This window comes from Heloderma suspectum, chromosome 2 (genome assembly GCF_057233095.1).
Source record: "Heloderma suspectum isolate Gila_16-S chromosome 2, 16-S_ref, whole genome shotgun sequence".
In the NCBI taxonomy this organism is placed as follows: domain Eukaryota; kingdom Metazoa; phylum Chordata; class Lepidosauria; order Squamata; family Helodermatidae; genus Heloderma; species Heloderma suspectum.
In genome coordinates, this window is record NC_139459.1 from 125,825,583 (window position 1) to 125,839,184 (window position 13,602).

Genomic DNA, 13,602 nt, shown 5'->3' on the forward strand with positions numbered 1-13,602 from the left:
CACAGGTAACTTCCCGATTAGACTACTGCAATGCACTTTTCGTGGGGCTGCCCTTGAAGACGACTCGGAAGCTGCAGCTAGTGCAAACTGCAGCAGCTAGACTGCTGACCGGAACACCTCATAAAAACCATATAACACCGGTTTTAAAGGAATTGCACTGGCTGCCAATATGCTTCTGGTTGGAATGCAAAGTTTTGGTGAAGACATTTAAAGCCCTAAGTGTCTTGGGGCCTTGATATTTGAGGAAGCGCCTCTCCCTATATATGCCTAGGGATGTACGAAACACCTTCCTAGCTCCGCGCCGAGCAATCCGCGGTGGGGGGGAGGCGCTCCGTCCCTCCCCCCGGAATCCTCAACAGGGGGGAGGTGCTCCATTCCTCCCCTCGGAATCCTGCCCGGCTGGCTCTGCTTCACGGCCAAGCCGCTGAGCTGCTGTCCGGCTCCAGCCGCCCGCAGCCAGACATCCGGCCGCTGGGCAGCCCTACAGGGATGCAAATGGCGGCTGTTGTAGCCGCCGCCATTTGCGTCCCTGTATTGAGCCGTGATAGGCTACATAAATATATACGTAGCCTATCACGGCGGGGGGGGGGGAACCCCAGCATACGCAAATGGCGGTAGCCACAGCCATTTGCCTACGCTGGGTTTTTTCCCCCCTGCCGTGATAGGCTGCGTAAGTATTTACATAGCCTATCATGGCAGGGGGAAAAAACCCCCAGCGTACGCAAATGGCGGTAGCCGCCATTTGCGTACGCTGGGTCCCCCCCCCCCGCAGTGATAGGCTACGTAAATACTTACGTAGCCCATCACGGCCTCCGCAGGGACGCAAATGGCGCCCCTGCGTTAGCCATGATAGGCTACGTAAGTATTTACGTAGCCTATCATGGCTATGAAGAGGAGGAAGCAAATGGCGGCTGCAGGATGGCCGCCATTCGCAAAGCAGCATGGACGGGAGCAGGTAAGTGCTTAGTTTTGTGCGCCTTTCGTGGGGTGGGGGGGCAGGGGCTTCGTTCCGCGATAGATTTCGGCGGGCCAAATGCACTGGCATTCGGCCTCACCAAGATCCGCCGCGGAATTCTCTGACATCCCTATATATGCCTGTCCGAGAACTGAGATCTGTTGGAGGGGCCCTCCTCTGCGTCCCACCAGTACGAGACATACACTATGGTGGGATGTGGGACAGAGCCTCCACTGCTGTGGCACCCCGGTTGTGGAATGCCCTCCCCTTGGAGGCCTGATTGGTGCAGACATTGGTCTCGTTTCAGTGCCAAGTAAAAACATGGCTTTTTACCAAAGCCTTTGAGGGCTAAATACATTCCCTAGCACATTGTTTTAACTGTTTTATTGTTTTAGATTTTAACTGGTTTTAGCTTGTTTAATACTTTAATACGTTTTTATGTGTTTAAATTATTTATTGTTTTATACTGTTTACATTGATTTTATCTGTATGTCACCCTGAGATCTTAATGATATAGGGCGGGATAGAAATGTTTTAAATAAAATAAATAAGTAATAATATCAGAAGCCAGAAGAGTTGCTCAACAAGATTTCCAGTAACCAGGGCTTCAGTGCCATGTACAGGTTCTTACCCCATCACTAGCAGACACAGAATAAGTTATGCAAATAAAGGAAATAATGCAAAACTGCTTGAGTGGATTAATTTATGCAAGCTGCATAATTCGGCAGAGAATACACACAGCCCTGCCTTACAGCTGCAAGATATAAAAGATGTGCTTCTATGCTTCCACTTACAAATATTTCCATCAGGGATTTAGACACTTTTCCTCCTGCCTACCAAAAGCAAAGAGGGGACCTTTGATCTTCCCCATGGCTAATTACAAAGCGTGCTTCCAAATGAGGCTTTTATTGTGCAATTGCCCTTCCTCATTCATGGAATTTTACATGGTGGTCCAGACAATGTCATCTTCAATTTGTATTTTCCCACCACTTCTTTCATCTTTTTACTTATACCATGACCACAACAAAAAAAAACCTTTTAAGGAAGGGAAGGCAGAATAACTGCACAACCTTTTGTTTAGTAGTGCTAAGAGCCCTCTGTCTGGAAGTACCCAAAGACTAATAAAGAGCAGTTTGGCTTTAGTGTTTTGTCTTAACTCAGCTCTGAGAATGGGGAGAGATTACATGGAAATGGAGGGAGCAGGAGTGAAATATCCAAGCATAGCAAGAAGCTGTCCTCCAGCTTTCAGCACCATCAAACAATATAGCTGCAAGATGGAAAACACATAGCATATGTATCATCCACTACCTGATTCAACCAAGGTCTGAATCGTATGTAACATCGTTCTATTTCTCTACACAATACTGACTATATGCAGGCCAGTATTACTGCACACATGATTACTATGTGTGTGATGACTGGAAACTGAATGCCTGGACTGACGCCATTGAAAAGTAGTGCATTCTATGATATGGCGAGATATGAAGGTTCTTTCTGTGATAAAATATCTCATCTGTGAAAGCCCATTCACATGTGCAAGTCACCTCTTGATGCCCTAGTCACCAAGTAATAAGCATGCATACATCATGTATGAACCGTCCCTAAGATATACACAAAAACTAAATTGGGAGGTATGAGGCAGGAACGAGCTTGTACCTTACATTGCAGACCACCTTAACAACCACTATTTCTCACAATCAAAGAAAAGTTGGCATTTTTCAGGATCTAGCCAAGGAATTTTGGCATTTCATCTCATTTGGCAGTTCTTAGCCCCAGTGATTCCAATGTCAGCTGGTAACACACATCCAATGATTGCCTTTTACAACCCATTGATTGGTCTCAACCAAACCTGTCAATCAGAAAATACCGCTATTAAAGAAAGACTCCATGTGATTTTAGAAAATGGAGACCTTGATAAAGGAAATAGAAGTAACTGGCACACATAGGAAAGAGGCATATGTAGATGCCATGGATACTGAGCCAATGTCTGTCCTATTGTTTATTTTTATTTACTTTTTCCATTTCAGTTTCAGGCCTGTTCTACCTGCAGGGCTCATGGCAGCTTATGATCTAAATGCAACACATTCAAAATACCAGGTACCATTGTTAGAGAATATGGAGTTTTCTGAGCATATTAAAAGTTACACTTCTGAGCTGACTTCTTTGTCACCCTTTCTGCAAACTAAAGACAGGAAAAGAGTGCCTTCCCTCCCTCCCTCCCTCCCTCCCTCCCTTTCATATAAATTTTACAAAGGGCTCTATAATTAAATGGCTAGAGCGCTTAGTTAAAAAGTCCCCACTGTCAGCAATGGGGACTTTTTATATAAGTGGTCTAGCCACACAGGGGTAGTGATGTTTACTCACATCGCACCAGGGCCGGAAGAGATAAGCACCCCATCCCATGTGCTGCATTCCAAGATTCAACCCGTCAGTAATTAATTAGAGAAAAACTTGATACATAGCCACATTCTATATATCAAGCAAATATCTAGTTCACCCCTAAATCTCACTGAACTCAGTTTACTTCTGAGTAAACACACATAGGATCAGGCTGTGAACTACTTTCTAAGAACAAAGAAGTGAAGAAATGGGTAAAATAATACAAGAATAGGAAGAAGCAGTCATTTTCATTAATTTGAAAGAAGACTGATTTGCAGTGCATCATGATATCCAGGAGAGAGCTGTAAAAGTCTTGTGGCCTTGTTGAAGATGACAATCCGATTGTGAGTTCAATATGACGATGATGAAAACGTCTTGTCTTGCCAACATACCTCACCACCCCTCTCCCTTTTTCCACCAAATACCAAGCAAACATAATGACCACCCTGATACTCATGACCAATTGTGGTTGAATGTACAGTGCTGTGTCATGAAAATTCTAATGCAACCAGTCAACACTGGATAACTACAAAATACTCCAGCATTGTGTATACCTCTGTGGTGCCCATTAGCTCTGCAGCACTTTCGAAAAGGATACTGAATACAAGTGATACAACTTGTTTTAAATTGTGCTTCTTTGACCCAGCATCAGCCACATATTCTACACTGGGGCTGGCCAGCTTCTGTATTCCCCCGGACACTATATCATCTATAATAAAGATGGCCTTATGTAGTAAAATAGGGATGCTTGTGGAATTCTGTCCTTGCAAATCCTGATAAAAATCCCCATTTCCCGGACTAATACGTGTATCAGAATGTAGCTATCCATTCAATTTCGTACTTCTCTGTTGCGACCAGTTCTCGGCTCAAAGAAAATATTATAATGCATTTAAAGATATGTATCTTGAGATAAAATATGTTCAGAATGGCCTATTTTAAGAGAAAATGTATTGGAAAATATGTATTTAAATTTGGGTGATATCCAATTGGACCCTTCTGCACATGTCCAGGCCCGCTGGTCCTAGTACGCAAGGAGCTCCTACCACTTGTGTGATGCGACATAGCACTTCCGGGGACAACCCCTGAAATGAGTGGAAACACTCGTTTCTGGAAGGGGCAAGGCTATGGCGACCTCCCCCTTCCAGAAACTAGTGTTTCTGCTCACTTTGGGTCTTGCCCCCAGAAGTGCTATATCACATTGCGCAAGCGGTGGCAGCCGTTTGTAGACCAGGACCGGCAGGGCTAGCCATTCACAGAACGGTCTGATTGGATACTGCTCTATGTGCTTAAATGCACATTTTCATATAGTTTTTTTTAAAAATTGCAGATTAATGCTGAAATGGGATGGAACAGTCTAATTAGAAAATGACATGGACTGGAAATAGACTGATCCATCCATCTCCACATGTTCTCCATACCTGTAAGGCCTTTACAGTATGAAGCCTATGTGCTTGGATGATGTGAGTTATTTGATTGCAGGGCTGAGGAACGAATATGCGTCCTGAAAGATTCCCTTGAACATGAGCAATGGTTCTTTGTCTTTCCAGAATGTGCATGAAGTAGCAGCATAATATTATATAAAATTCACATGGAGGCTACCAGCTTCCTTTCCTTACAAGAAAAACAGCAAGCAACATCTTAAAATCACAACTAGGTAGGGAAACTGGTGGGAGCTAGATAAAGTCCGCGAGCCATCAGTTGGTCTGATCCAGCAAAGCATTGGTCATGCTGGGTGGGGCTGATAGGAGTCATAGTTCAACAACATCTGGAGGGCCACATGTTTCCCACCCCTAGTCTATTGAATCCTGACTCCAACTGTGGGCAGCCAGATGATCCTGGAAAATTTACAAGTAGGGCATGATGAAGACAGATACTCCCTGCTGTTTGTCCCAAACACCTGGTTAGAGAAAATGCGCAAGGGAGGATGATTTTCACCCAGCAGTTTCTGGATTGTGGGACCAGAACACTACTAGTTGCATTGCTCTGCTGATGCTGCTAACACAATATCACAGTGTGTGATCGCCATGAACATCAAAAATGGCATGTTTATTTACTGAAAATATTTATACATTTTATATACGATGGTGCAGAGATCTATCAGCTCACATCCCAATATTAAACATATTTAACTTAGAAGTAAGACCCTCTGAGTTAGACCTATTTCATCCCAATATGTATTCATAGGACTGCAGCCTAAATATCGCAGAAGTCATTCATGTGAAGGATTTTCACTCAGTCTCAGGTTAAATATCTTCAGACAAACCCATGCCTCCATGCTGTAATAAGGACTCAAGCCTTAAGATTTTATACAGTTTTTTTCCAGTTGTAGTACCCTCAAACAACAGCAAAATGGTTTTGCATACACACATCATCTACTTGAAGCTTGCTGGGACCTCTGGGATTTGGGGTCCATGAGGCCACCCCACCTCACCTGCAATGTCAGAAATTCATCTGGGATAAATATTTTAGCCCAGCATTTATAGCTCCCTAGCCTTTTCTGTATACTCTGGGCACTATCCAATGCGGTGCTTATGCTCCCGTCAATTCCCTTCTGTTAATTTGGTTAACAGCCACACCCTACTGATTCCCTTCCACAAGCAGTGGGCCCTGCTGATTCCGTCGTGCAAGCGGGGCCCACCGCTTATGCAAGGGGGATTAAGTGCTTCCTAGAAGAAGCCCCGAAACCTGCAGAAACTCATTTCTGGAAGGAGGCAGTTTGGTGGAACTCACATAAGGGAGCTCCACCGACCTGCCTCCTTCCAGAAATGAGCATTTCCATTCATTTGAGGGGTTCCTCTAGGAAGTGCTAAATCTCCCTTGCATAAGTGGTAGGGGCTGCTTGTGCAATGGGATGGGCAAGGCACAGGAGAATTGGTGGGGCTGTAAACATCCTGCTGGATACTGGCCTCTGTAATGTTATGTCCTGAGCAGGTGAAAGAAGGGTTGTAAGCAAGGGTCCTGCCCCCCCCCCTTATTTACATACTGTTTACCTCACATTTTAGGTGTTCTGTTCCCAGATAGAGGGACTAAGCCAGCTACTACCACCCAGGCCCTTCTATCCAAGTTTCTTCCCTGTGACAAAACCGGGTTCTTCCCAATTACTTGAGGGTTACATGTAGAAACCCCAGCGGAGACTTGCTATTTTGCTTGCATATGAAACAACTACATGCTTGTCCTCACAGGAGTCCTCACAGTAATAATAAAAAAATGATTAATATGTATTTTGCTGAACGGACAGTTACATTTGAAGACCACCACCTCTAATTTTTTCCTGGATACATTAAGTTATGTTGTATGTTTTTGGAGTATTACTAAATCACTCACACTGGTCAATGAGTAAAGCCAATGAGACTTTAGTAGCCTAGGCCGCAAAAATATATAATCTACTTAGTGCTTCATGAGAATCAAGTCCCACCTAGATTCCACCTCTTAAAAAAGCTGGACATTTGTGTGTCTCTTGTTTTTCACAGACTTCTTTTTCCATGCTTGGAACATGCAATAAACCTTAAAACAAATACATTTGGACTCAATATATTTAATGCTAGCGCTGCTTTTTACATACAAATCACTTAATTTCCATTGAAGTCAGTGGAAAGTTAGCTGCAGTCCTGTGCACATTTATTTGGGTGTAAGTAAGTACCATTGAACTAAATGGGACTTAGATCTGAGTAAACAGGTGTAGGATCAAGCTGTTAAGCACGTACTTGTATACACATCCCATTGATTTCACTGATACCCAAGCATGTCTAACATTCTCTGGATTGCACTCACAGACTCCTACCAACTCCTTCCAGAATCAGGCCGGTGATTACTTTTCCACAAGAATCTTGCCTGTGGAAATGAATATTCTTGCCACATACATTTTTAAATGGGCAGACCAAAATGCCTGGGTTTTCCTCTTGGATGCTTATTTACACCTGTGAAATGTCCTCTCTCTCATGATAGCTCATTCAGGCTTTAACCACTGTGACTATCCCATCAATTAACACACGCACGCAACAACAACACAGAGAAACATCACTTTAGGTTGCTGACTGGTTACGTGCAGTATGCCGTGTCAGGAGTTGTTTGCTCCTGTTTCAACTACAACTGGGCATTAATCCCAAGAAATCTGATATGTTTAAAAACGATCACATCTGATGCGTTGGCTGAAAGAATAATCCATGCTCCATTGAGACTTACCAGTTACCCTGCTTGTTCCGTCTTTCCCAGGAACAGGCTCTGTTGTTCGCGAATAGAGGGATGTGAGTTCAGGGATCTGGGAGTAAATGTAATTTACTGCATCTGGTTGTCAGAGAACAGGACATACAGTTAGATTCATCCTTCTGGACCCCAGAGGCTTCACTGCTTAGGCAGCAGAGTTCCTAACTTATCACCCCGAACAATATACATCAGAAGCTTTGTGCCAGATAATTGGATCAAAGCAAGCAAAATGCAGAGTCACTGCGCTTTGACTGCCATTCAATAGTCTAGCTGAGGTCGGAGGAAGAAAGACCAGATGACTAAAAACTTTTTTAGTTGTATGTGCACGAAACTCTGTTCGGAGGTTCTAGAATTTATCAGGTCAGTGACCTCTGAAAATAAAACAAATCAAACATGAATGAACCTTATATAACACGAAGAATCAATAATAGGATATGTATCTCTAGCTCAAATGATAGCTTTAATTGCTAACATGTGAGTTCTAATCCGTTCCAGTGTAACAGAAGATACTGTTTATTTATGGTTTTCTGTTCATACACTGGTGGGGGTTTAATGCGTTTCAACAGCCAATATGTGTCTATTAAGTAATATTTGTACTCTGTTTGATATAGCATATTGTATTTTCATGAGACTTTAATGCAGTAAAATTTCATTGTTCTCCCATCATGAGGCTTTCAAGAAGCCTACAAAAATTAAGCAAGTGGTTCTTAAACATTTGAAATGATAAATGTAAAACTAAACTGTAACTTGATTTTGTTTTTAATGCTCCAGTGTGCAAATTCAAGAGACCTAAATAAATAGGCATGTGTGTGTTGTATCTTAGAAGCTGCTCCTACAAATAAAGACACAAAACCATGATTCACTGAATGTTGCACATCACTGCACAATGTCTGGTAACAGCTGCTGTGTGTTTCACAAGGTTTCTGGCTTTTGGCAGGACAACTCCTTTTTTACTCCTTTTTATTCTAAGGAAGCTTCATCTAATTTTGGCAATCTGTCATGACTTGAACATTTGTAGATAAATACATAAAACAAATTATAGACTCCTCTGCCCTCTTCATTATCCCAAAGAATGCTGCTCTAGCTATTTTGGATTCTTGACAGCCTGACACACCTCCTTGCTGGAGTACATTGTCTTTGGCAGAGCTGCTACACTACAGAATCTTTGGAAAACTAGAACTCTGGTATCTTGCACTTTACTGTAGCATACATGACTTTTATCATATAAGTAGTGGAAATGTAGTAGGTAGAAAATGAGACACTTTGGTTTCAATTCCTGCTCTTAGAAGGCATTTCCAGATGAGGTTTATAGGTGATCGGTGATCTGTTCCAGAATGCCAGTCATTCACTCAAGTGTACCTTCAGGGGCTCAGATCACTGAGCCAATCACTGCTATGCCAGAAAAAAACTAGCTGGATCATTATAAGATGTAGATTTACTGCAATCCACCCAGAGGACTTTGTTTATTGGGCAGATCAAAACTATAATAGATCATATTGGGCAGATAAAAACTATAATAGACCCAACCAGTGCCGCTAGCTGTAAACCTCCACCAGAGGAAGCACCTCTTCAGTGATGTAGTTCCTGCTGCAGTGTCAGGAATGATTATGAGTGTGTGGAGATAGTTAGCAGCTCAGATTCAGATTGGGAACAGCCAGAACTGGGGAAGATTTCCTCCCTAGTGAGCTCAGATATGGATAGGTGTTCTTCTCAGGAACTTTGCTTGCAGATGGCTTGACCTGAAGGCCCTCCCCTTTCCTCCCCCATGAGAACCCAGGTCTCAGAGGAGGAGGAGAGTACGGGGTGTGACCTGACGGATGCTAGAGTCCAGCGTAGAGCGAAGTGGGAAAAGTTAGAGGTGGAGCTCAGACGTTCCACCCGGTGGGCTATGCATGATAGCTTATGTAGGGGGGCACAACTGTAAAGGAGGGTCATTCCCCCTAAGTTATTCTGACCTGCAAGTTTTTGTTCAAACTTCTGGCAATGTCTCTGATTCCCACTTGGCTCTTCTATTGATATTCGTAATTGTGTTGAGTAGCTGTTTTCCTTTGTAGTCTGACAGTCTCCGAGGATTTGCATTCGTAAGGAACCTGGTAGCTAACTAATAAAGTAGTGAGCCTGAAGCCTGGTGCTTTGGAGTGTGTAACGGCCTTGGAGTGTGTGACGGCGAACGGAGAGAACCAAGGGACCTGGCAGCCAGCACTTCTGGGTTGCCTGTTATCATTAAAGACTTTAGCAACGTCTGGAAGAATCAATATTCATAGAGTTCCTCAGGAAGCCCACAGAACTGAATGGTGGAGTGCCTTAAGGATCAGAGTTAAGATATCAATCCCACAGACATCCTTGTTTCCAAGTATATTTCACAGACGTTTCTAAGATTTACTTTTAAGTAATTGCATTTAGTGTGGAAGTATCTGGTTATTATTCAGTTCAGATGGCTTACAACCTGAGTCAAAATACATATATATGGCCATATAAGTTCTATCGCTCTCACATGTATGTATGATTGGGCTGTTACTCTGAACTTCAGGCCATGAAATCACAGGAAAGTTTGCTGTTGGACTTAATAATTTTGGGAATAGCTTTGCTTCAGTTCCCTCCATGTTTCAGGCAGATTTTTTGGGAAACAAAATATGCATGGGCAGTACAATGGCACAATAAAAATGGTGATAGAGTAATAGTGAATCAAAAGTTGATATATCATTACCACGTACAGATATCAATCGCAGAAGAAAAACACTTACCTCCATCTTGGTGTGAAAAGCTCTGAAAAGACAAAAATGTTGGAATCAATTATTTTTTCACATGCTGTGCATTTATATAAAAACTTTGAGTGCACAAAGTGCTTTGCATAGATTATATCAATACTACTTACAGCAGTCCTATAAAGCAGGGCTGGGCAACCTTTATGTCTCTGCGGGCCACACGTGGCAGCAGTTGGGCAGTCAGGGGTCACATGTCAGTGGCTGTGGCCAGACCCAACAGTGGGCAGGGCCTAGGTTCTTAGACTCAACTCTCGCCCCCCTGGTCACACTCAATATCACTCTCTCTTTCTCTCTCTCTCTCTCTCTCACGCGCGCGTGCGCGCACACACACTCAAGCACTTTCTCCCATTTACACACTTAGCTTCCACGCAATGTTCCTTCTAGACTGGGTAGGGAAGGAGGGATGAAGAGGCTTCTCTCTTTCTCCCAACCTAGCTGGGAAGGGGAGTGGGCTGCTAACGCAGGAAATGATTATTCTGGGTCTCCACTAGCAGCTCACCCTCCTTCCATGCTAGGCTGGGAGAAAGAGAAACCTCTTCTCCGCCCAGCCTGGAAGTGGCGTTTGAATAAAGTTGGGTTTGGGATATGCCGCATGCCCTGATAATGCAGGGGAAGGTGGGTTTTTTTTTTCAGCTGCAAAATTTTATTCATTTATTAGATTTATATACCACTGACCATATTTTAAAAAATCTCTAAGCGATTTTATTAGCAATAGCAGAGAGAACAGTGGTGATGGTTAGAGTACTCAACAGGTTGCAGGAGAGAGACAACCCCCCCCCCCCGAAGGCTGCATGCAGTCTTTGGGCCACAGGTTGCCCATATGTGTTACAAAGTAGGCCAGTATCATTATCTCTGTATGGGAGACGAAGCAATGGCTTACCTAGGGCCACCTAGTGAATTCAGATTGCAGTCACCATTTGAAGTGGTACATCATTCACCACTATGCTATACCAACTCTTCAGCTAGTAGTGGCTATGGGACAGAAGGCTCCTAGAGTTACCAATTAAAATATATTGTGCGCTCTTCCATCTTTTTCTCCTGAATAGATTTTTTTTTGCAGTAAGAAAAAAGACAGAAGGTGCAGTGGGAAAACACAGGAGGGTTACAAGTGGAAGATGTCATTTGCTGGAGCTCCATAAAATACCATGAATGAGGCAGGGAGATGGTACAATAGAAGCCTCATCTGGAAGCCCCTTAGGACTAGTTGTAAATAATCCTGTAAGTAAGATGTGTGGTGTGTGGGAAAACAAATACTGAGGGCAGGTCCACATATGAAGAACTATATATTAAGAGCAGATTTGTATTGCAACTGCCATTCATTCCTCCCCATAATCCTGGAAGTTAGAAGTTGAGTGTTCCAGGAGTTCTTTCTTAAGAGATCCCAAGCCACCTTCACAGAACTACAATTCTCCCGAGATCCCTGGGACAGGGAATGACTTCAGGTCCTATTGGGCAGATGGATGTTCCCACTTTCTTTCTGCACATGCCTTGAAATTGATGTAATTTATGGAACATAAGTAAGGGGGCTGCAAAGTCATTTGGTACAGAATCCACCTAATCACTGGCTCTCAATTCAGAAGAAGTGCATCACTTCCCAGCCTGTCTAGGTGTTTATAACTGCGTATCACCAAAATATCCAACTACAATTTGCTTTTCAAGTATTCTAGATAAGTACTAAATGAAGCCTAATGTCATTCCATCAGGCTTCAGCAGAGGGAGAGACTGGAACTAGGGTCATTTAATCAGCTCGGCTAAGAAACCAGCTCCTTTTGGCTTCTCCTCTTCTTGAACAGTTTCCACCCAATCTGGTCATTATAAGAACCATTAGGAATTGGTGCCTGCATTTGCTTTCCCCCCCTCCTCCCTCCCCATCCCTTTTTCCTTTTGTGTTGTATATTTTAGATGGTAAGCCTGTGGACAGGGACTTCCTTCGTTTTTGTTGTTGTCTGTGAAATATAAGCTATTCTGGAAGCCTCTTTGGCTAAAGAATGGGGGTAAATAAATAGTAAATAAAAAAAAAACATTAACACAGCTTGAGACCATAGTGTAGATCAGCTCTCCCTAACCTGATGCTCTCCAGATGTATTGTACTACAACTCCCATAATCTCAGCCAGGATGGGCAATGGCTGGGGATGGTGGGAGTCCAACACTTGGAGTGTAGATAATCTATTCTAATTCACTCCCTCTTGGAAAAAGGTGAGTCCTTCATATAGTATCAGGAACTTTGATCCATTAACAGGAGCAACAAAACAGTGACGGCTTTCCCTATTCTGTGGATATTCCACAACTCTCTGGAATATTCTGTGGACTGCAGGATTTCTTCATTGCCAGACTACATGAGGTTAGTTCATACAATTGTTCAAATTCTTCAGATTGTTTTTTCTTTTGTCTGAAAATATTCAGAATATCAATAGTGCTGTCTGACTGAAGTGTTAAACTGTGTCACTTACAAAATTATGGAGTTGCTTATCTTAAACAAACACATCAATAAGTGGTTGCACTATTAGGTATTCTACCCATGGGATTATGCATAAATCACTAGAACGCCTGCACTGCTTGGTGGTTAGACATAAATAATCTGTGCAGAATTTATCTTCTTTCAGTGGATCTGGATTTTGTAAAATAGTCTGTATTAGTGACTTTAATTAAAATATATTTAATATTAACTTTATAACAATATTCAATAGTATTTATTAATATGTGAATAAAATCTGCCCTGCTTCTCATTACACTCTTAATAATCTCTGATCTTGAACCTTATACCTCTTTAACTCTTTTAGACTGTGGTCCTATTCATACATGCCTGGATGTCAGTTCCATTGAACTCAACAGGACTTACTTCTGAGTAGACCTCCATAGGATTTTGCTGTTACTGTGCATAGCTTTAAAATCTCCTGTTACAATGGTCTGCTGACATAATTCGCAATATATCGAAGGCAACACCTTCTGGATACCTATCCTGAACATCTAGACAACCTATACAGATACCTATGGCTGAAAGTTACTTTAAAGCAGCTACATCTTTTTTTTGGCACTCCCATAGGGGCCCTGATCTGGACTGGGACCCTAGTGTAGCAGCTAGGGGGACTATACCGGGGGTGATGGTGGTAGGGTTAAAGGCATCCTACTCCCAATGCTAGTGTCCACATCAGGCACACCCTGCACTTACATTATAGTAAAAAAGAAGAAAAAGACATAGTTGCTAGCTTCGTCATTCAAGTAACATGTGCTTTGGGTCCCAGTTGTTGGAAATAAACACTTGAATAAAGTACATCAAAACCATTAATAAAGAACATCTT

At 42.7% G+C, this 13,602-nt stretch overlaps 1 protein-coding gene across 1 annotated transcript in view; it reads right to left on the reverse strand.

Moving 5' to 3' along the window:
• PALM2AKAP2 (PALM2 and AKAP2 fusion) overlaps window positions 1–13,602 on the reverse strand; it is a 315,866-nt gene that overhangs the window by 161,559 nt on the left and 140,705 nt on the right. Inside the window, exons 5-6 of the mRNA XM_084834726.1 lie at window positions 10,282–10,303; window positions 7,517–7,618 (exon numbers count right to left, since the gene is read on the reverse strand). Of these exons, the coding sequence (XP_084690852.1) occupies window positions 7,517–7,618; window positions 10,282–10,303 (124 nt within the window). The remainder of the gene's footprint in view (window positions 1–7,516; window positions 7,619–10,281; window positions 10,304–13,602) is intronic.